General features: G+C 40.4%; 1 protein-coding gene across 19 annotated transcripts in view; it reads right to left on the bottom strand.

The window, feature by feature from the left end:
• LOC135487134 (uncharacterized) overlaps nucleotides 1–23,780 on the bottom strand; it is a 155,322-nt gene that overhangs the window by 4,042 nt on the left and 127,500 nt on the right. For 7 of the 19 annotated variants that reach the window (XM_064770550.1, XM_064770533.1, XM_064770552.1 and 4 more), the window contains 22 exons: nucleotides 23,168–23,494; nucleotides 22,595–22,765; nucleotides 22,062–22,217; nucleotides 21,326–21,391; nucleotides 18,930–19,256; nucleotides 18,524–18,694; nucleotides 18,149–18,304; nucleotides 17,765–17,971; nucleotides 17,022–17,468; nucleotides 16,716–16,910; nucleotides 15,980–16,441; nucleotides 15,612–15,754; nucleotides 15,254–15,392; nucleotides 14,250–14,324; nucleotides 12,061–12,223; nucleotides 11,738–11,767; nucleotides 9,956–10,000; nucleotides 9,075–9,187; nucleotides 8,646–8,762; nucleotides 7,675–7,792; nucleotides 7,286–7,381; nucleotides 69–259 (listed from right to left, as the gene is read on the bottom strand). In XM_064770550.1, the coding sequence (XP_064626620.1) occupies nucleotides 69–259; nucleotides 7,286–7,381; nucleotides 7,675–7,792; nucleotides 8,646–8,762; nucleotides 9,075–9,187; nucleotides 9,956–10,000; nucleotides 11,738–11,767; nucleotides 12,061–12,223; nucleotides 14,250–14,324; nucleotides 15,254–15,392; nucleotides 15,612–15,754; nucleotides 15,980–16,441; nucleotides 16,716–16,910; nucleotides 17,022–17,468; nucleotides 17,765–17,971; nucleotides 18,149–18,304; nucleotides 18,524–18,694; nucleotides 18,930–19,256; nucleotides 21,326–21,391; nucleotides 22,062–22,217; nucleotides 22,595–22,765; nucleotides 23,168–23,494 (3,915 nt within the window). Of the gene's footprint in view, nucleotides 1–68; nucleotides 260–2,104; nucleotides 2,165–5,420; nucleotides 5,478–7,285; nucleotides 7,382–7,674; nucleotides 7,793–8,645; nucleotides 8,763–9,074; nucleotides 9,188–9,955; nucleotides 10,001–11,737; nucleotides 11,768–12,060; nucleotides 12,224–14,249; nucleotides 14,325–15,253; nucleotides 15,393–15,611; nucleotides 15,755–15,979; nucleotides 16,442–16,715; nucleotides 16,911–17,021; nucleotides 17,469–17,764; nucleotides 17,972–18,148; nucleotides 18,305–18,523; nucleotides 18,695–18,929; nucleotides 19,257–20,358; nucleotides 20,374–21,325; nucleotides 21,392–22,061; nucleotides 22,218–22,594; nucleotides 22,766–23,167; nucleotides 23,495–23,780 lie in introns of all 19 variants that reach the window. The other 12 variants (XM_064770538.1, XM_064770542.1, XM_064770540.1 and 9 more) reach the window with 12 other exon arrangements.

The raw sequence follows: 23,780 nt of genomic DNA, 5'->3' as shown, positions 1-23,780 counted from the left end.
TGAGACGAAAAATGAAATTCTTATGACCAGTTTCTGACGAAGTTTTAAACCTTTTTGCCTTTCCTAACCTTAGTAATAGGACCACTTGCAGAACTTGCTGTCCTAGTACTGGCGTAAGAGTTTGTTGAATAACTGCTAACACTACTATTTCCAGAGTGGGATCCTCCAGGGCTGCGGGGCACAAACGTCGCCATTGACTGAGAAACGCCCTGGGCAAGGATGAACTGTTCTCGTAATTCAAGGTTGGTGCGGCCTTTGGCTGGAAAGAAAGGAGATTGGAAGTTTCCATAAGTGTACGTGAAACTTCTTTTTCGTGGAAGGAAGGGTTGGGTCGGAGGTTGAAAATTGTCATATATCTCCTCAGAGCTGTTTTCAATGTTGTCGCTGATCGCTGCTAATGATCAAATCTGTGTGCAATATTACTTTCAGTTTGTGATGTTACAGAGTGAATTGGTGCAATGTTGTTTTACAAAATTGTTATGATTTATATTTTGTTATTGGTCACAAAGTTATTTGTTACCATTGCTTTGTTTGATATCTCTTGGCTAAACTTTTGATAAACCCGCAAATGAAGAATAGTTTGTTTGGTAACAGGACCTGACTGACAGGATGAAAGGGGCCATTAAGTTCCACAGAACACTGCACCCTTTAAAGTATCAACTTCTACCACCCAGCATGCACTTTTAAGCTACACATAAGAAAGTCCATCAACCAAATGTTACTCTTATAATCTGAAAAAGTTTATTTAGATATTTATGGATTTTATCACAAACAAAGAGGATGCATTCAAGAAATATGGGTTGCGTTGCGAACAGAAGCATTCCGTAAACTAGTTGCAATCTTTGAAGGATTCTACAGCCTAGTTGCAGGGGTTTCAATCAGCTGAAAAGTTGGGTTTGTGATCAATTAGAGGGATTTTCAGAGCTGCCAATTCTCCATCTATCAGGAATCGTTCCAAAAATTTCACCTTCTTCAGTATTATTAACCAAAAGATTTGTACACGTCAATATTTTTTCAACTCATAAGGAAAGAAAATGTTGGTGGCTTTCAGTTCTGATTTACAAATTGTCACCAATTTCAGGACTGAATACTGAAAGTACTGATGGGTTGGCAGCCCCGAAGAGTGCAAGCATGGGATACATCTGGGTAAAAGCACACATTGAACGGCAGATGATGGATGATGGTGTTGATTTTCTTGCTCTGAAAAAGTTTTCCAGAGGACTACTGGAGGAATTTGTACCAAAAGCACTTCTGCTGTTCTACTGGTATAAAAGGCCATTCAAACATTTTTGACTGTTTCAAGTATTATCTGGTGATCATGTGCAAAATTTCGTCAGCTACTTTTCACCCAGTGGCAGCCGCTTTTGGAGATTGCGTTTTTTGGTAATTTTTCTGTATATACTCAACTGGATTTAGTAAACTGGTGGAAATTCCAAGTGCTAAATAACACCGAATGTTTTCTGTACAATACATGCATTTCAGGAATCAGCATCCCATTCATCTACATGTAACTACTAAGATGCAAAGCAACATTCCCAATTTCATTCCATGGATTATTTTACATTATTAGTATTGAACAGCTAATTGGCCAGGACTGATGGTGATCTCACCAAAATCTATGCACAATTGTGAACCTTTATCACAAATCTTGTCAATGTGCCATACTAGTGTATTCTATCACAAATTATAAAACAGCAAAATGCAAAACTTGGTCAATCTTCATGAAATCACCATCAGTCCTTTATTAGTGTTAAACAGTGCTTTCTGGGTAGCACAAAGCTCATTTTAGGAAGAACCGTCATCTGAAAGTATACCATTGTTAGCCCCATATGTTTGGCAAAGGTACCTCAACCTTTCAAGATCAATTTAACCCAAAAAACATATGTCCTTATAAATTTTGATATGCATGTCAGATGAGACTGTCTAGGATATACTGGCAGTTGACACAAGCAAAATGGTGCTCCCTTTTAGATGTTATGTTATAGATGCAAGTAGGGAAGATGCACAATTCATTCAAAAACTCCTAGAAAAAAAGACAAATTCTATTAATTGATGCATTTTTTTCATGCCGATTTCGCATTCTCAAAAAGTACCAGACACCTACTGCGAGCGGCAAAAAGTCGACGTCGTATTAGATGGTAACGGCAACGTCGCCATACACCAACTGCGGAGGTAAGAAAGACGTAAATTAGCAAACGACACCTTCTGTATTGTACTTAGACTAGAAAAACAAAACTTAGTGCTGAAAAAAATTGTGAACTCCTAGCTTGAAAGTGTGCATCATTCAGGAGAGCTATTCAGTTAAAAATCGTAAATAATTAAAGCTGGAATAAATAAAAACTTGGAAATTAATGATTGATAATCTAGTCAATGTCAAGGTCATGAACATTCAAAGATGCCCAGTCCTGCATCTACTAACGACCGATTCGTTGTCAATGCCAGGACGTATTATTTTGTAACCTCCGCAACAGGGGCACTGTGGTTGACATTTGGCTTCAGACAGCAGCGATCCCTGTCAACATGCCTGCAGAAAAGCCAAGAAAAGTAGACTTATCATCTGCACCGCACTCATGCGTAGCCAATGAACTAAAAATTTGCAGCAATGTTGAGATGAGTTGCTGCCAATCAAGAACCAAACTGCAACCGCGGTACCCCTCGGGCAAACAATCTAAGAGATATTTCTTTGTTGTTGTTGTTGTTGTTGTTGTGCCAAGTGTGAGTGTAAACATGACGACAAATGGATGTGAACGACATCGATGACACATAGAGCCAGATTCAGGTTTTCAAAATATACCCACAGTTTATCAATCATTCGAAAGAGCGACACATTTTCAGACAGGGCTGCAAATAATCTGCCGAATATGCGGCAATTATCCTTTTGCTCATCTCATGAAAGAGGATAGTATATCGGCATCCCAATAGGTGGTGCTAATTTTCACTAAGGTGTGCGTCAAAATGACGTCAAGACTCTGACAAAATCGTCATCATGACATAGCGATAGACATAGTTTGGCCGATACCCTATTGACACGATGCCGGGCAGATTACTTTGCAGTCCTGTATCTTAAAAGCCAAGCTCAGAATTTTATAAATCTAACCTGGGTGCTATGTTAGTGTGGAAGATTTTTCTCCGCGTTCTGAGTTTTCTCCCTATATAGGAATAGAACACCCAGGATTAAATAATGATATAATTTGCTGATAGTACTAGCTCATATACATTGCTGCCAACCCTAAATTCAGTCCAATTGTATTTCTCCAAAATTAGTTGATTTGTCTGTATATTCCGGTGGTCATACCGAATAATCGAACAGAAACTTGCCTGTACCTCACCTGCAGTTAATGTCTTTCTATCACTGACAAATAAATCTGCAGTGTTGTCTAGAATATCTTTCTTATATCAAAGTTGCTTTTGAGCAAGTATATTTGCCGACTTTAATAAAGTTTTGTGCCATGTGTTTGGTGAAAAAGAATTGCTGCATACAATTTTGAAGCTTGCACAGCATCATATGGAAGACACATTATGATAAGTACAGCACAAATAATCATGCAGCTTGGTAATTGTTAAGCATAGTGGAGTCTTGCATAGGCATTTTTCTCTCCACAACTTTCGTTTTAGCTCGCATAACCGTAAGGTCTTATGAAGGGGTCGAAACCGAAAACCTGCAGACAATCCATAGTGGTTGGCAGCTATGCATACACACAGAACAACATCAAAAGTAATTGATGGAGAGTATGAAATGATGCTTTTGATGACTATGGTGCTTGAGGGGTACATTTTGAAGGACAGAACCATACACTTGCACATGACACAACAACATCAAAACACGACAGTGTGCAAGAGGTGAATAAGATCATTGTCACATATTTAGCACAGCGCAGTTATGCTTTTTCCAACGTCAACGACATCACGTTTGATTTGCGCTTACGTCAGTTACATCATTTCCGATTCACTCGTACATTGGTGGCGAAGTTTTGACGTAACGTGATGTGAAAATACAACAGTCAACAAGAAGAACCAACAACAGACACCAGTTCTACCACACACTACGGTATAGCAAGGCACCACATATACTATGACTCAGTGCAGTGTTTTAGTGCATTACATGTATCTTAACTTTTGTGCATGGTCAAACTTTTCATGCTAGAATCAAGAAGTCTACCATTGGCACCTTTCACCTCGAGGTTGCTGGTTTGATTCCCGGTATACTCATGAGACAGAGGTGGCTACACCCGGTGGCCGAGTTTCCCAATATTAAGCAAAGTTTGTTTACACGCTCAATATTTGAAAACAATAGAGAGGTTCAACAGTAGCGGTAGTTTGAAACAGAAAGCATTTGTGTTGGGAGCTCTCCTCTATCTAACACTGCTAGTGAAAGATAAGTTGTGATATAGGAGTACCACTAGAAGATGGTAATACACAAACAGTATTATACCACTAGCAGTTCCGCCACCAGCTGGTCGACCCAGGCTTTTCTCTTAATAATCCATAGCCCTGACCACCTGATGTCTCTTCCATATTTCCTGAAAATAGACTGTATTCCTCCATTATTAAGAGTGCAGCTCCTGATGGGGTCAAAAGACATCATGTCCTGTCCTGTATCTGCATTTCAGGATAGTGATGCCCGACGTCCTGACTGAAGGTGTGTTATGTCACAAGTGTTAAAAGTTGGTCGACCCCATCAAGTGCTGCACTCCCACGGATGAATATATCCATGGCTCTCAAAAAATATTTTGAAAGCAGGATTTTCCTCTACACATCAAAAGCAACACCATGGTAATGGTTGTATGACGGTACGAAGGAATATGTCTACATTTTCATTATCTTTATAGGATTGTGAAGTTGACATCATGGCCAGAGCTGGGAAATTGGCAATATGATGATGACTATGATATGGCAGCAACAACAGACAGATTATTAACGCTTCAACATCTGGCGCAATTGGTGGAAAGTGCATGATGGTATTTTGAATTAAGTAACGCCATCAAAAAGGTGAACATTGAACAACATCTCCACTATTCTTATTGAGCCAGGAAAGGATTGAATACGTTCGAAACAACTGAAGGATTTTCATGACCAATTCGAATGTAAATCAATCACTAAGCTGTCTTCCTGATGGAAAGTTAAGCTCATGACTTTGCAGCAAACTTTTTCAATCCTTTCAAGGTCAAAGGCATGCCAATGTCAGGGTCAAGGTCAATTCCTGCAGTAAAGTCAAGGTGACTTGGTTTACCCTTCTTACCCCATTGCATGCAGAAATTACATCTAGCAGGTAATCTGGAATTGTACTGCCTTTTCTCATGACACACCTTTGATAAACGGTGTCATACAGGAGGTGTCATACAGGAAGTGTCCTTTGACCTTTGGCACCCTGAAGGTCAAACATCCAACATCGAGAAGAGTATAGCAATATGAATACTAACGCCAGTGTAATCTACAGACTACTCTACCTAGACCTCCAGGAAGGGGGACAAACCGTTCTATGTGAGCAAAAAAGAAAACAGGCACTAGCAGATTACCAGACAGCACAGAAAGGAACAATGTGCTCACAGTTACCATGGTAACGATGAGGCTGGACCATTGGGACAGAGGATCAACAAAATATGTCGACACCTTTATCAGAAAATTCTGCCCAGGAACAAAAATTGAATTATCCTTTCGAATGTTACCCTACTCATAAGCTTAAGCAAATTATTGAAATTAAAACTCGATAAATTCTTAAAATAAGAGCCAGGTGTTAAATTGACCCATCTTGCAGAATAATTTTTGCAGAAGTTTGACCAAAGTTGATATTAAGACGTCTCACATACTTCAAGTACAAAAAATATCAAAGCAATGCTGAAAAAAAGGGCAATAGACAACGTAATTGCAACACTCAGTTGTTTTTGCCAACAGACTTGGACGAAAATGAAGTGAAAAACTAAAAGAAAAGAAAGCAAAATAAAAAATTGACAAAAATTGACAAAAATTCAATGGAAGGAAAAATGTTGAAGCAATTACTGGATTTCATTTGAATCATCAGGCCAAAATTTTGAGTCAGAATTGTTTCAATAAAGGTGCATACGTGTAATGACTGTCGGAGGGTTAATTTGGTTATTCAAATCGAGGAAACATGCTCAAAATCTGAAATCATGGTCATGGAATGGTAGTAGATAATACATACACATATGAAATCCTTTTTGGGAAGAAGAAATGTTGTTGAGACTTGAGAAAAGGTTTAATACCTTATAATCTATACAATTCCAAGTAGATCCAGAGGAGATGAGCTGGGTTGGGTGAATGAGACAGTGCGACAGGTTAAAACTTGACATTAATAATACAGCACTAGAGAATTAGAAAATATTTTTTGAATTCTCAATACAAACGGAGATTTTGACCATGCTAATCAACCCAAGTCATGATGTGCATTAAAGTTCTTTGTGGAAACTGTCGACAAGATACGCGATGGAAAAATGAAGAAAACTTAAAATATATTGTTAAGTAATTTGTCGCATACATGTATCTACATGTACATGTACACCATGCAACTAGAGTCAGCATCTTCCAACTTCCAAAACATTTCCAAAAATTGCAAACGAAACATTGTTCAAAATCAATCCTCCATGAATTCAAGCGAACTTAAAAGCATGCTAATATCACCATAGTAACTGGGCAATGATGTGAAGACAAGTGCATTCAACTGTTCAACAGAGAGATCAATCTGGAGTGAGTTTTAAGAGATTTGACCAATTTTCAAGATTGGTGTATTCTTATTAGTGCTTTGCAAGGACAAAATCACATTATCAAATCAATTTTAACTCATTCCTCCTCAACTATTGAAGTCTTCGACCTCTGTTTACCAGTACAATATCTCACGTCATATAACAGTACAATACAAGTGAAAATGAAACCTGAAATTGAATTGTGCAGATGAATCTTGTCGTGGAAGCTCTTAGTTTCTTGACTGAAACTTAACAAGAACTAAAAAGATGAACAACAGAACATGTACAATAAGTGTAGTGCATTGAAACAACAAATTACATGAACAAAGTCAAGTAACATTAACAAAAGCAGACACAAGCATCAAATCAAAACATAGGGAGATGTAACACCGTCCCGAAAAGCAAGAGGAAGCTTGTAATGCTTGAACGCTTGGATCCTGCCACCACGAGATTTTCTAAAAGTCACCTCGAAAAATCAAAAACTTTTCTATTAGCCTCATTGCATACATTTAGATTAATGAAAAAAATCTGCACCAAAAGTGGATGAAAACTTCCACCTCCCAGGCGAATAGATTAAGCTTAATTACAGGAGTAAGTGTTATCAGTTAAAATACCGGCTAGTGGTGGGGTCATGCGTGGTGGCGTTATCATCATCGGTGGCGCCCCCAGCATTTTGTGTCCCTCTGTAAACAACGTCAAGTCAGATAATACATGAGCAGAGGAAACAAAGTAGTAACGACAACAAATTAAGATGCATATTTTTCTTTAGGAGATAGTTCGTCTCAATATTTATGAATATTGAATGCAGAAATTAAAGGTACGACATCAAAGCAGATTGAGCCATTAAGATACCTAGATATAGTCGATCAGCAACTTAATACACATATGTAGAGCTTTCTTGTTGAATATTTTAACGAATGACAGAACTATAAATTGATGCTGAATGTTCTCGTCGCTAGGCGAGAGCGCCACCTACCTCGGCATGGGTCATTCTTGACGAGGAACTCATCGAGCGCCACCCATCCTCCGCCCACTCGCACCATGACAGTACTGCGCAGGATTCGTACCAGGCGCAGTTTCTGAGATTCACCAAACTGTAAAGAGAGAACGTAAACTGACTTTTCTATTCTATACATTTTTCTACTTGAAATATGACAAACTTTGTGTTGAAGGGAGTTGAAAGGCAGAACACAGGTTGGTCAAGTTAAATTACACAAAACTGCCAACAGGAGTCTCCCCTGTCTGCCATTCCCACTGGAACACAGGAATCAAGCTTCTGTAATGTCATTTTCAATATGTCAGTACTCAAGACGTGAATGTGAAAAACATATTAACTTCATGCAAAATGAAAGAAAGGTGTGTGTGATGGCTGATTGACTTGTAGCATTATTGACCATGGCTTGCAAAGACAATTCATCACTTTGACGAAATCATCAGACGACCCTGATACATGATCTTCCATCTGCCTTCGATCTATCGAGCTATAGATGAGAACTATGGCTCAGATTTTATATCAGCAGTGATTTTTGCACATGAAATGTGATGTTGGTTTGTGGACATGCAGATTAAATCGTTGAGGAAAGTGCCAGACAGGAATTGTTCTGAATTGTTTGGAGTGTCAGACTTTGGCCGTATCATGGCATTATAGGTGGCTTCGTACCTTTAACTCGTTATTTTGAGGGGCACTGATATAGTGGTTCTGGAAAGGTAACATTGTCATTCAATACACGGGGTGGGAATGGAACGACTTTTCTCACATAACAGGGATCGAGAATTATCTGATAAAATAGTCAAACTACTATAAAACGTCCTTGATTCGAACGAAAGAGCTGGTAGGATATATTGTTTATGATAGAAACAACAAACATATCTGGAACTCAAAAGTGACAATGAAATAGACCTGATGAGTAAGACTTGCACATCAACTGATGAACTCCATCAACTCACCCTGTATTTGCCCTCTCCGATCTTGTGAATGCGGAACTGGCGCTGGCAGGTACACTTTGAGCATTGTGCTTTGACTTCATCGAGGATACGTTGTGACTCGGTGCCGCGGCGTGATGACTGAAATGGAAAGTATCAAGAGTTAATATAGCAGTCATTTGTATCTCAGATAAAGTTTGAGTTATGGGCTAATTTTTATAAAGACTAGTAAATGCTTTTACTTCAGTTTTCTACAGAGATGGCTAGTGTAAATGTACATGAAGTTTAAAGTAAAAGCATTTACTAGTCTTTTATAAATATCAGCCATTGGTTAAGCCCTAAGATTGAAATGAATTAGAACTCCAATGATCTCAGATAACCAGATTATTAAATGCTGCTTATCCAAGTCACATCTCGTCAATACACATTCGTAAGATAAACCCTGGGTCTTACCTCTCGTTCTGGCCGCAGCGCTGAGACAAATTCCTTATAGTCGATGAAACCATCACCATCACGATCGAAGATGTTAGCAACTGCTTGCATCTCCATTCGAGTGGTAGGGAATTCTGAAAGAGAAAGCTTCGTGGTTATTCCCTGTTAACGTCAAAGAAAAGTCTTGAAAGGTTAAGAGTCAATGGCAGACACTAGACCTTGGTTAGACAGGCACCAATCACACCCTGCCCGACATCTTTTAACTGCAAACCAAGTATCAGGTAAGGTGTTGGACATTATGTCAGGCACCACAAAATATGCTCATATTACTTTAAAGCTTATTCTGCCCTTATGCTCAACTCCACAACCCACCCTCCCTAACTCTTACCCACCCACCCACCCACCCACTCATCTCTGATGGTGGCAAACAAACAATAATACGCTAATAAACAAATCTTTACAACTGACAATTTTTAACCCTTTACATTATAGTTTGTCTGAGTTATGTTCTGATGACCAAAATCTACACTCTACTCTTTCCAACTATTCAAATAATTTCCTAACATACTACAAGACAAAAATGAAACTCTCACCAAATCACCCAAACCAGATTCACTGAAAACGCCCATCATAAGATGAAAATGACTGAAAAGTTATGTTAACAAAGAGCCAAAATTTTTAACAAACTACAGTATTCTATTCAAGCCACCTCACCAGGACTCTTTACCCCCTCCAATATAAAGCTAAATATGCAAAAAAAATCTATCAAGCCTGAAAGCATCCATAAACCTCACAAAAAATACATCAATTGAAAGTATTTTAATGCTTGAATGCTGTGATAAAGCAAATGTACATAAAAGTTGCAAACACGATTTGAACCACAACCAATGATAACATTCTACCTTTGAAATGAATGTATTCCCTAGTAGTCATTCCTCTACTGATTCCTGCAGAAATGCACATGATACAGTCACAAAATGACCAGACATAATGAGTGAAATGAAAATGACTGTACGTTGAAAGTAATTGAAAGACATGCACTTGCAACAACACCAGTGTTGTTCTTATACTTTTGATTTTTGTTCGTTGAAAGCAATATGGGACTTGCAGCTTTCTTTCAAGGCCTGACGACAGGCCTCGCAGTGCTGAGAAATCTTTAAGCGAGTTCACATGTGACTTTTCGGCACTGTGTACGATGTCATTCGGCTTTGAACGAAAGCCACAAGGGCCGTATTTAAAAACATGCACTGCAACAACACTGAGAGAAAATTAAACGTTGAACGTGATCGTAACTTTTTCCCCACTTCATTATTATCTCAAGACAGGATACGTTATGTCCTATGCAGTCGGAACATGCATGGATGGTAAGCAGTGTATGGCCATGGCAAGGGAACTTTCCTTCTTGAAAATCATTCAATTGTCAAAGCAAGGGCATGGGTTATTTCAGTCTACGGTTGCAGTACATGACTGTGAAACGACATAATTATGATTTGGGTGGGGAAGGGTCATAAAAATCGAGGGAACTCCACCAACTCATTTAACCAGGAAATGATAAAGCAGGGATCCACTCCAAGCTTTAAATGGAGAATGGCGTACTTTGTCAGGCCAAATTTTCAAGTTGTACGTTACCGATGCCAAAGTTGATACAAGTCATAATCATAAATGCAACCGAATCTCAGATGACTGCATGGACACATATTCCTTCAACCTCAGGCACCAAAATCAAGCTTTAAAGGGTTAAAGATTTATTGGCAGGGACACATTTCCAGATGCAGGTGAAACTGAAAAGCAGTCAGATACCACTTTTAGATGAAATGTTAGTATCAAAGAGGCTGAATACACCTCGTTTTTTAGTGGGAGTACCACAGACAAGTTATCACGAGTGAAGGATTTGAATTCATTGTATTGGTCATAAAGGTTTTAGAGTTAAGATTACCAGTATTTCCCAGGAAAGGTTTCATGAATGGTAATGAGGATGATGTTAAAAGACCGGCGCTTAAGATGCCATATGTCACCAGATGCACATGCAGCCTTGAATTCTTTGGTTACTTCTCTGAGCCAACCCCTGCTGTTTGAATTCCTCGCAGAGAAGACTTCTCTTGTCACAGTTTGTCACGGCTTTAACAAGTTTAAAGGTTCCACTTTGGCTATGAGAAACATCCAAAGAACTCAGCCCAATGCAGCCCATTGTTTCAAAGCATGGAGGAAACGACTGGAGTCAAAAGAACTCTACAGCACTGCCACTGAAGTAACACAATAACAATATTCAGAAAACTTTTTTCATTGAAGACAGGACAGCCAGAAAAAGAGTTGTTTTCATGACTTGAAAGTCGAATTTGTTTCATTTTGAATATCAATCTGTCAATAATCTTCAAGATTAACATAGTTACCATGGTGCTATTTATTCCACGGTAACTATGAATATCACCATGGTAACCAATATGTAAATCATTAATCACCATGTCAACATCTTCCTCTCCACAGTTACAATTGGCACCATGGCAACCTTCACCATGGCAACTGTCAGCATGCTTTGAAACAATGAATTTTAGAAATATTCTTGAAATAATCATATTAAAGGTGACATATTATGAAAGGGAAGATGCACTATATACTATATGTATTACACCCACAACAAGAAGATGTAACCTAACAGCGAGGATGCAGTTAATAGCAAGTCTTACTTCTCGATCTAATCCCATCGTGTCGAGCGCCTGAACGGAACATCGGAGAGAAACGGTTAATTATATCAAGCAGAAAGCACGACGTCTAATCAAGCATTGTTAGTTCGGAAAGGAGCATCTATGCATGAATTTGAAAATATCTGATCATGCGCACTCAAGGCAAACATCACAAACCACTTCAGTACTGGACGTCCCTCGACATTATTCAGTTGGCTGTGGCTTTCTACGGTGTCATTCACAATGGCATAACATCTCGATGAGGACAATCAGTCTTGAACAAGACAGCATCAAACAAAACAAACACAAAGACCACAAGAACTTACTTGATTTAAGTATTCCTTGGATGAACTCGTCTCGCGTGATCTTCCCGTCGTGATCGCGATCTTGCTTGCGGAAGAAATCCATAACGCGGGACTTATTGTGGTTCATCCAAGACATGTAGCGGCGGCGCCACTCATCGAAATCGAAATTCTTCATGCGCTCGAGCTGAAAAAGGTGAAATCACACAATAAAATTTTGACGACTTACATGTATCTCGAGGATCCGATCGCTGTCATGCACTGACTTGCTATGCTGCTCCGAGACACCTAATGTAAGGCGGTACAACTACAGGCTTGGTACAATTATAGCATCAATGTGCATAGTTGTGTACTACCAGCTCTTTTCAATGTACAGGGCTATAATTGTCACACTTTACCTTAGTTTAACATTTCATTGGATCTCAAAATTCAACTGCAAATATTCCCGAGTTCTACCAAGAATTCTTGGTTCTACTGATATCATCATGTTGGTGAATTCTAAGATAACATTTAATGAAATTCGAACTTGTAGCTTTTTTATACTGCACATTGCCATAGGTTAATTATTAGAACAATTTTCAAACATTGCCATCAAAACGAGTTTGAAATATTTGTAGAATATATCTAGAAAACAATAGTTTAAATATATTATTGAAAGAAAATCGAATGTTAATGTGAAAATCATGTAAAAAGAAAAGTAATTTAGATTTAGGGAAATGAACACGTAAGGATAATTGGACAGAAAATAATTCTAAATGACATACTATGTAATCATCTGTGCTTGTCTATTTTGAAATAAGATAAAGATTTACTTTTGTTCCCAAAGCACGGAGCTTCGAGATTTTGTCAAAGGTACAGAGACTAATATTTTGATTGGGTGATTGGTAAAAAGAGTTTTTGTACAAGATGGTTTGGAGTGGAATTTCAATCAGGTTTTTTTCGGGATCACCTAGCTGACACTGTATACTCACAACAAGCAACACAGAATACTGAGGGGAGTGTCTCAGTTTTAAGAAGAAGGAAGCTTACTAAATTCTCGTGGGCAAGAGAGTCTTTGTTCCTTTGAATTGGAGAGTATGGCTGACCTAAGGATCATCTGATGATAGGGGGAGTATGTTATATAAGTTACGGGCAGGGACCGTTTCTCTTTTGAGGGATAGATCAGAAGACGAATTTCCCGTTCCACCAAATTTGACATCTCTTCCAAGCGTTAAATATAGGTGTGTTCAGCGCCGAGATGTTCTCCCATTAATGTTAAGTGGTTTAGGCACAGGACCCAGTCACACCAAGAATGTTATCGAGACCATTACATGCCCTGTGGACCTCTTACCCGTTCTGCCTCGGGATCGGGAATATTTAGTAAAAGCTGAAATAAACAAACAGCGGGGCCCACATGTAATATATAAAGCTATCTTGAAACTGATACAACAGAAAGACTACAAATGAATGAGGTGTGTTGACAAAAGATTGATCAATATAGACTGACAACTGACAAAACTGCACTTAAACTCAAAAATATTCGGAATGTTTATCTTGTATGGTCATTTTGAATTTGTATGGCAACTCTAACTGTATGATAAGACAAATCACACTTCTTCCATTTTTTGGCCAGTTTCGTCAGTGATGTTAGTCCACAGAATTATTGTAAACATTCATAATTAGATGACTGAGTAAACAAAAATATGACCATGCATGGTTGCGATACAGTGGCATTTAGTATACCCACCATTACTGGCCTATACGGCGTGTTCCAAAAGTAATCCTGAATGTGGATTATGTGAGGGATAGATGAAATGTATATTGTTAGCGTGTGGTTTATGATGGTTGTGTATACTGATGATGTCGGGACCACAACTGGTGAATACCTTTGGAAGACACGCTCGAGGAAATATGCACAATACTTTTTCACAAAATTTCACTTTACATAAGCAAAGCAGGATGAATGTATCATAGTGTATCTACACATTGCTGGATAACTCACAAGGATATAAAACATAAAACACTTATATCCCAGAAATATCTCAAGTAGTTTGAAAAAAATTTCAAAAGATTCAGAAACACTGCACAATCAAAGCAACAGAGAACTCTTTTGTGATTCCGATGATCAATTAGAGTACAGAGAGCCTTGCCCAAAGTCACAATCACAACTTGAGATATTTCTATCGGATTGGTATGCAGACATTTAGATGTTAGTGAGTTAATCCACTACAAACCTGGTTATAGAAGGGGGCGGCATGGACAGGGCAGTATCCATGCCGTAACGGATAATCGAAAAAGTCAAACGTATCCTTCAAGATAAACAGAACAAGTGTGGAGATAGAGAGGCATACCACAACCATGGGAGGAAGTCACAGAAAGACACGTTGTAGAATTGTTAGGCTACTCTAATATATATAAGAAATCTTTCAATTTCTACATGTATTTCATTGGACCAAGTTATACTGCTACCCTAAACCTTAATCAGAATAGTTAACTCTAATCTACTGGTGAAGTAGCCACAAGACAATTATGGGGTGGTTTTTTATGCTATTATAATTCATATCGGAAAACTGATTCTTGACACTAGGACCTGTAGATACCAGAGATGAGCAAAAGACAAAACAGTTACTGCCCTTACTTACAAAATATGCATCTAAAATGCTTTTTTTCTCCTGAATTTCAATATTCAAAGTTCTACAGAGAGCCCAGGTATAGCTTTTTCCATTGTTGCTGTCAAATTGGAATTGTAACATCTCTCAGTAACCGCTTGAGTTTTTCAGTTCAAAGTCATGTCTGGAATCAGCTTTTAAATTGGTCTAAACCCTGATGAACGTCCCCACGAGCGAGAATTGGTTATCTGAAGTAAGGTTCACTATTCCACCACCATGCTTTGATCACTACTACATGTAAGATGATTCACAGGGAATGCAACAGCCAGCACCATGTTTTGATCAAGTTGATTAGTGAATGCAAGAGCCAGCACCATGTTCTGACCAAGTTGGATTAGTGAATGCAAGAACCAGCACCATGTTCTGACGAAGTTGATTAGTGAATACAAGAGCCAGCACCATGAAATATGAGACCTGATGATGTGCATTGCGGAGTGATGACAACCAGTCTTGTCAATTCAAACCGACTCAAATCAGCATACATTATGTACAGAATATCTCCCAAATTCAAAGTGTGCAGCTCAAAATTGTACACACATTAACCCGAAATAGAAACTAATTATCCTTACCTCGTTTTGATGGTCGATTGCGTCCTGCAGTTTCTGTCGCCGTTCCATTGCCATGAGCCACACGTGCCGCCACGTGTTAAACAAGGTACCAACGCGCGGGTTCTTGAATTTCATTTCTGGAGACTTCTTCTCTTTTTTACTGAAGAGACAAAGAAACTTTTCATGTGGGGAAAACGTCATCTTCTTCAAAAGCGTTATCATTCTTCAAAACCTTTTGAGCTTTTACTGCCTGTTGGAATGCTCTCGATGAGCACTTTCTAGTGTATCATTTGTGTCTTGAAGTCAGAGCATTACTTTTGGGAAACCATCGAGTACTGAGAAGGCTGGCATTCAAATTACAAAGGAAAAGAACACTTACGCTGACCCAAGCCTGTTCCTTGGTAGGTACCTCGAGGCTGCGGGGGCCTTGTCATGGCCTGGTGGCTCTGTGTGGTGTTTCTTGTTACTTTTGATGATTTTGTCATAGTCAGGTTGTCGCTTGGTCATCTCTCCTTCAAATTCCTGAAATAGAACAAAATTGACTTAAAAGGAAATACAGAACTTTGAAATTGGTGTGGACCAAGTCCAATTAAGGTAGGGGACAGGCAATTGCAGCTTTTTCGCAGTAAAGGTGGAGGCAACTGCCAATGACTGCAGGAAGGGAGACAGTAATTAGTGCTCCAGTCAGGGCTTAAAGGTGTAAGTTAGTAATTCGGCTAAACGCTAAACTGGAGTGTCTACCCTTACCTGATGGTCTTTGAGCATCATTTCAATTGGTGGTATCTCATTTGGTAGTGTTTCACTGTCCAGTGCAGTCAATGTTGCCTCGGCACCGATGAGCCAGCTCATGAGTTCATTGAGCATCGCTTCGTTGTTACGCATGCTTTCAAGGCCTTCCTTCAGACGTTGGTCTCGCTGCTTGGACCATGCCGTGACCTCATCCCACCGTGATTGCATGGTGGCAATGAAGTGTTTGACTGTGTGGATGGCGTCAGGATGGCAGTGTTTGAGAATCTCGTTCCCAAGGCTGATCGCCTCCTTGAGGTCGCCTTCATGGCTCTCCAACTCTTCATGGAAGTTCTTGTGTTCGTCAATCTGTTTGATAAGGGCAGGCTCGTCATCGGGAAGTGGGCCCTGTGTTCTCAGGTGTCTCTCTGCCTCTGCTAGGGAGTCCATTACCGCGTGTGTCTTCTGGTTGAAGTGTGTGGCCTAGAGAAAGACAAGTTTGTTAATAAACAGAACAGGCTCAGACCCCAGCAATATCCACGGCAGACGTCATCATTTGAGGACGGCTCCCCATCACAAACCGCAATGAATGCACTGATCATCTACTTCTGCCTTCTACAGCCACAGCACATTGACTCCCACAAATCAAAAGCACTTTCTTTACCATAATGAATAAATACATCCCCTGGCCCTGGTGACCTGGACCCTGCCACCCCTTGCATCATCCAAGTCCAGACGAAACAGAATCTGAGCGTACCTGTACGAGGGCCTCCTCAATCCTGGCCTGTTTCCCGTGACTCAGCTTGGTGACTCTGTCCCACTTGTTACTCAGGTCGAACACTTGCGATGAGAGCTCAGATGCGTCCTCGTCAGACTTGTCAATCAAATCGTTAGCTGCCTTTTGCACGAAGGCTACACTCTTTGCCCGCTTCTTCAGCTCCTTCTGGAAACCCTGAAAAGAAAATAGAAAAGTTCAAATCAAGTTCAGTCTACTTCCAACTGAGTTAAGCAAAATCAGATGTAGGTTTTATAAATGAAAAGGAAAAAACGGTCTTTAACTTACGTTGTGTTCTTCTTGGAACATCTGGACTGAGTCCAGGTCGCCGTTGACTGGGATGTCTTCTGCCAGCGATGGTTCAACCTTGTACAACCAGTCAAGCAAGGCTCCCAGGGCGTCGTTAAACTGACCCGAGAAGAGTAACGCCTCTTCAAGGTTCCTTTGCCTATCGACTGACATGTTACAGACTGAATTCCATTTCGCCTTCAGTTCTGCCTGCATCTGAGCCAATAATGTATGATCTTCCTTTGGTGATTTCTCCTTGAGGTAGCGACCGAATCGACGTGTATTATCATAGAGTGGCTGCTTGGCACCGAGAGCCCGCTGGAATTCCTTGTGTTTGATGATCTGCTGTTTGATCTTGTCCGGATCATTGCCAGCGGCTTGGCCTTCATCCAGCTGGCGAACACCCTCCTCCAGCCAGTTCATCAGTTCGTTCCAGGCATCGTTGAACTGGAGAAAAAAGGCAACTATGTCAAAATTCATTTCTTTCATTCCCCGATTTCAATAAGACCAAAACCAGTAGACTACAGACACTTGTTGATATACAAGGGAAGACATTGAGGCCTTTTGGAAATCCAAAGCGATATACAGTGGAACAGAGTCCTCTGTTGGCAGGACTTGTCTCAATAAGGGGTTTGAGCCCAAATTGGTAGTTTCTCAACAATTTGACCTCTGTAATCAGGACACCTCCCTATTAAGTATTTGTCAGTCCCAAGGATGTCCCTAATAGAGAGGTTCTACTGTACCTTCTTAGCCTCCTTGTATCCATGGTCAAGCAACTTTGTCCTATCGGCCGACTTCGACACGATCTTCTCCCAGCGATGATGGGTGCTAACGAGCAGATTCTTGATGAGAATGACGTCTTGTTTCTGACTGAAGTACTTGAGGTGGGTGCCTGTCTTTTCTAGGGCAGTCACTGCCTCGCGGTGGGCGCTGATTTCCTTCTGAAGTAACTGGAAGGAAGATATAGAGTTTATGGCATCCGATTCAAAAGCATTGGCGTCACTATCCTAAAATGTGAGGACGTGACATCGTATCTTTTGACCCCATCAGGTTCTGCAATCTAATGGGTGAATGAAGTCTATTACAATGGGAATACATTGCTGATGATTGATAAGCTTCATATCTACCTTGTGAGCTTCAATCTGTTCCGTAACAGTGTCGAGGATGCGACTGACTGGGGTCATCTGAGCAAACAACCTCTCCATGCCTGTCAGCCACGTGATGAACGAGTTGAGATCGTCGTGGAACTTAGCTGCAAGAGCTTCTGCATCTTCCAGTTTGAGCTGAAACGACCAAAGAGAGAGTTAGTGACAACTTTGTTGTGAACAATTGGGCCCAGGTCTTCAGGCCTTTTATGAGAAGGCCTCACAAACTTCTATTTCTTCTGGGTACTTGATATCTAGTTGATGGCCTCACAAACTACATTCCAGGCAAATATCATACTGTCATCGTAAGAAGAAGTTACAGGTATTGAATGCTTGAAGAACAGCTAAAGTAAATACCTTTCTTTCCTTGGCCCTGGACTTGATGTTGTCCCACCTCGTCTTGAGCGTCTGTAGCCCAAGAGCCAGGGCGCTCACTGCGGTATCTGGTGTCTTCTCCATCAGCTCATCACCAGCTGCTAACACCTCATGCACCTTGGGTTCCAGGGAGTCAAGCTCCACATACATGTCCTGCAAAGACAAAGGAAACTTCAGTTATTTTCAACTGACACCCAGCAGTCAAATTCAACAGACTAAAAGGAATAGACAGCTTCAGTGCTACTAAGAACAACATGACTGTACATCATCTTGGCAAGCGTCAAATATGGCCCAACATAACGCAGGTGCGGATCCAGAGGGGGGGGGGGGGGGGCACCAAGACGCCACCCTAATTCATGAAAAATCTTCACCATGAAAAAATCCTCACCATGAATTTAGCCAGCTGGTCCTTAGCAGTGTCTGGTAGACCTCCCAGTGGTTTAGATGTGACGAGCACTGCATCGATCTCACCAAGTCGGTGGAGAAGATCCTGAAGATCGCCGTGGAACGACTTGGCCTCTCTCAGAGCGCCCTCTAACTGTAGCTGCTTGTCCCTCAGCTTGGACAGGATATCCTCCCAGAGAACGTTCATGCGGTTGAGCTTCTTGCGTGTCTCCTGAGCTTCTGCACCTCCCTCACTGGAGATCACATCTCGTGCCGCCTCGCTGACAACAGTGACACTGGATTGATGAGCTTGGACATCGTTTTGTAGAACCTGAATCGAATTGAATGAAACTTTATAGGTTCCAGACATCACATTTGAATATGGCAAACGTACAAAAGGTCGATAAATTTCAACATGGTTGTTTGTAATACTAGCATGTTTTAAGTTCATAAAGAACAGGAAATTCTGGCAAATTTGTGGAACATTGAATAATCTAGTCAATGATTACAACAGAGAAGTGTAATGTAGTTACAGTTGATTCTTATTGTGTATCAAAAGAGTACTATTTCAGTAGCCAAAGTTTGAAATCGCTCCAGTCAGATGCGATTTTGGTCTCAACTGGAAACCATTCATCATCACAGAGCATCGATGTATTCACTTCATGACAACAGGAAGAGTTTAAAATACCGTTGACCATCAGAGAACCATCTTCCCCAACACAGAAAAGGTACTCATTTTACAGAGACTAAGATAGCAGAAGGAGCAGCTATACCTAACATCAATTTCAAAGTGCTACGTAATGCAGAAATGAACTATTCTCTAAAAGCAGTCCCTTCTTAAACATGTAATACATTGACAGATGAGAACCAAAAAACCAAATAGCTGTTTTTGAAAAAAACGAGGACCTGCTCTCAAGAGCTTCACAGAGGTAGACACTGTTTTATGATAACAAGACAAAACCACATTTTTAAGATCAACATGTAACCTGAATGTAGCCTCTGCTGATGGGAAGCGGCTGTCAGCAGTAAAAAGGTTCAAATAGCAGGATTAAAACGCACTCTTCCACAAACCTGATAAGACTTGCAAAGTGTACAAAGCCAGTTTCAGGTATCTTGACTAATCAAAGGTTAACATTCACGAATTGAGGAGCACATTAGAATAGCGTGAATTTTAACCCTTTATGCTTCAATATGGGTTCAGGTAAAGCAGGAAGAAACTTGAAACATTTTTGGATTGTGCAGAAATTTAGGAAAGGTTTCGCACAATAGAATTTGAAAATACTCTGCAGAAATGTATGAAAACTTAGCAACGAAACACTCCATAGTGTTTCTAGATATGCAGTGGTTGGAAAATGGATATTGGCGTTGGAACAAACAAACAGAGGTGGGTAGAAGCCCCGAACCTTTGCCGGAGAATCCTAAACCAAACTTACCCTTAACCTCGCCAGCTGAGGTAGCAATCATATAATTGTTAAATTGTATCATTAAAGAGATCGTTAAAAATCAATTAAAAGGTAATCAAAATGAGGAATAAACTAAAATTGATAAACCAAGTAGAAAGAAGCAATAATCAAACATACTGAACAGGTGACACAGAACACCTCTTCGGCGTCTGTCCACACCAGAAAAGTGCCCGAGTCTTCGATCCAGGCCTTCACATGCAGTACTACTTTATCCAAAAGTTTTTGACACCGATTAAAAAGGGGTACATGCAGAACTCATTCTTCCATGCAAAGGCCGAGATAGGTAGGGATGGGTTTAGTTAACCCAATGAGAAGGCATATGTTACTAGGAGGATCAATAATCACAGTTTAAACCTAGTATTGGATTGTGACAGGAAAGGTGAGGAGAGGAGGCCAGTCAGGCTACCATGCACCTTTTCATATGAACTTGATAACTTATAGTGCATGAAAGAAAGATGGTACATGGAGGTAATGCCCCGTCTCTGAAAAATGAACTTATTTGAAAGGTTGGGGAGAGAGTGCTTGGTACACCATGCAAACTATTCCAAGTTGGAACCACAGGGTGGGTCCTCTGACTGATCGTGCTTGACAGAGTGGTAAGTATTATGGAATGATTTCACAGACTTCTGGATAACATGCAGATGACTTTTGAAGACGAGTTGTGCAGACTTTGATAGGAACTTCTCAGACACTGCCAGGCAATTTTGACCAGATCACAGATCAGATCATCTCCATATGGGTCGACAAATGACAAGGTCACCTACTTGAACGACTGACTATTCATCTAACTTGCCTGACAGTGCCCATGATTGTAAACCAGGATGGTGCAAGATGAAGCTTTTGAAGGCTTATCTTCAAGAACCACGCAAGAACTACCCACTTCCCAGATATAAAGGAATTCGTGCAAAGTAACTAAAACTGAAAACATAGCAGCAACCTTTGGGGCAGCCTCTTGCAGGGAGCATAAACTAACGCTGTGGAAATTAGCGTCGTATTTCAATCTCTGTGCAAAGAAAAAAACAGTGCAAGGTGAAACACACCGTACGTAAATCACAAAATGTTTAACCCAGACCAGACCAATCTGAAGACGTGGCGGCTATTTTGAACTTGACCTTTTCCGAAGATTTTTGTGATTTGAAGTATTCTTTATGTGACAATTAGTTTGAACAGTTATCACGATTTCTTCAGCAGCCAAAACATGGTCACGAATGGGTTAACATATTTTGCATTAAAGAGTGTTGGATTCTATATGAACTGTAAGTCGATTTCTTCTTCAGGACGTGGTTCCCAAGAAGCATCCGACCAACCGCACAAGCATGAAGTCTACCAAAAGCACTAGTCATAAGATCTAATTCCAAACCACACAAAAGAATTGACAACAAAAAACTAACTGAACATAAAAGAAGGAATTTACAGTCATGCACAATTCAGGGTAAATTTTGCAGAGAATAAACGAAATACACAAAACTTAAATTTTAAAACAGAACTTTATCAAATGAAAAGTCATGCAGTGTTTCTTTGAATTGTCAATAGCCAATGCGATACTTATGTTTTATACAAGGTCACAAACAAGACAGGAACTGAAACAGCATGACAGCACTTCAAACAAGATTATAAACTCCAAACAAATCGCACCGCACAATTGAATCGTCACTCAGTTTGCCATCACCCACCTTGTGTTTTGAGAGTTCGATTTCGATCGCTTTGGGGTCGCCGTGAACTTCCTCGATTTTGTCCAGCGCTTCATTTGTGTGCTCCATCCATGAGAGCAATTCTTCCATGGCGTGTTGGAACTGGCCGAGACTCAGCAGAGCATTCTGTAACTTTTGCTGAAAAGACGAAATATCAATTATGAAGCAGTTTTCAACAATTACATTGGCATTCTTTTGTGATAATTTTGGCCCAATTTTGAAGCACAAGGATCCTTCTCATGGAAATATCAAAGTCTGAACCTTCGCATTGCATAGCCATAGGATGATAAGTTGAAGCAAAGTGAACAGTCAATGGTCAAAGACTAAAGAAATGTTTGCATAACTTCCCTACAATATCTCATATCCAAGACTAGAAAGGCAATTACTCAATAATGTTGTTATCGTCCGTCGTGTGAGCATAGCTTTAGGAACATATATTTTCCGAATGAAACCGAGGAGTCACCCTCTAAATGAAACTGAAGTTACTTAAGTTAACTGAAGTAAATTATGTTAACCTTTCTTTCAGAAATGCCACCCATCAAGTGATCCCAGCGCTTGTTGACCTCTGCAACTGGTTCAAGGATGGACCTGGTCTGGTCTGTTGGGCTGTCTTGGGTGATTTCACCAGCATTCTGGTTCAGGTGTTCGATATCAAGGTGTTTCGGGTCGAACTTCAACTTCAAGTTCTGAAGAGGAAAAGAAGAGAAAGTTAGATTGAAATTGTGGCTTGCTACAAGTAGAGGTGCTTTGGTGTATTTACCTATCATGACACGGCTTGCCCAAGGTCACAAGAGAAAGTTTAAGAATTCAATCTGAGACCTTCCACTATCGACCAGTTCAAGGACAGAAAGCCAAAACAACCTTTGAACCTATTTTGAAGTCAAAGTTTTGGATTTACTCTCTGATATCAACTATGATAGAGACACATTTCAGTAGACCCCAGATGAGCATTTCTGACTGTTTCCATTCATTCACCCGGGTGGAGTGAAGTAAGTTAGACAAAAGACCTGACAAGAGCCTCACCACGACTGTGGGGTTCAAGCAGGGACCAAGTCCGAGCCACCCAGACCACAGCGTCCCCAACTTACCTTCAGATCAGCCAACTGCTCTTTGACAGTATCTGTGTCCACACCAATAGGTCCAAGCTCCGAGACCTTCTCCTCAGCTCCCTGCAGCCAGATCAGTATCCTCATCAGCTCAGACTGGAATGCTGTCGCCTTTCTTAGAGCTTCATCCAACTGCTTCTGTCTTTCGAGCCACTGCGCCTGGACGCTATCGAAGTTTGTGTCGAGTTCGTCAATGTTCTTTGAGACCTCTGGTTTTTCAGGCTCGCCACAGAGCTGCATCAGGCCATCACCAATGGTGCGTGTCTGGTCTATGTCAGCCTTGGATGCTTCAATGTCTTCTCTTACAGCCTGAAAGGGGGTGTTGAAATTATAAGAGTTGCAGTCCACATAATCTATAACATAAAAGGTAAGAAATGACCAGGCATATCAGATGTAGAGTAAAATGGACAGACTGGTTGACCAGATTAAAAGATTACACACCCAGCATCAACAAATTGGTTGGAAAGGAAAACATACACCCTGAAGGATTCCCTTTATGTCCAGATTGAAACTATGCAACCTACTGAAGCTGTAGTAGCATTCCCTATTGATAATACAGTGCAAGGGGTGTCTGAGAACGAATTGAGGTTGGGCA

The sequence above is a fragment of the Lineus longissimus genome, chromosome 4 (assembly GCF_910592395.1).
Source record: "Lineus longissimus chromosome 4, tnLinLong1.2, whole genome shotgun sequence".
In the NCBI taxonomy this organism is placed as follows: Eukaryota; Metazoa; Nemertea; class Pilidiophora; order Heteronemertea; family Lineidae; genus Lineus; species Lineus longissimus.
The sequence above is the reverse complement of the archived record's forward strand: the minus strand, read 5'-3'. Positions and strand labels throughout refer to the sequence as shown.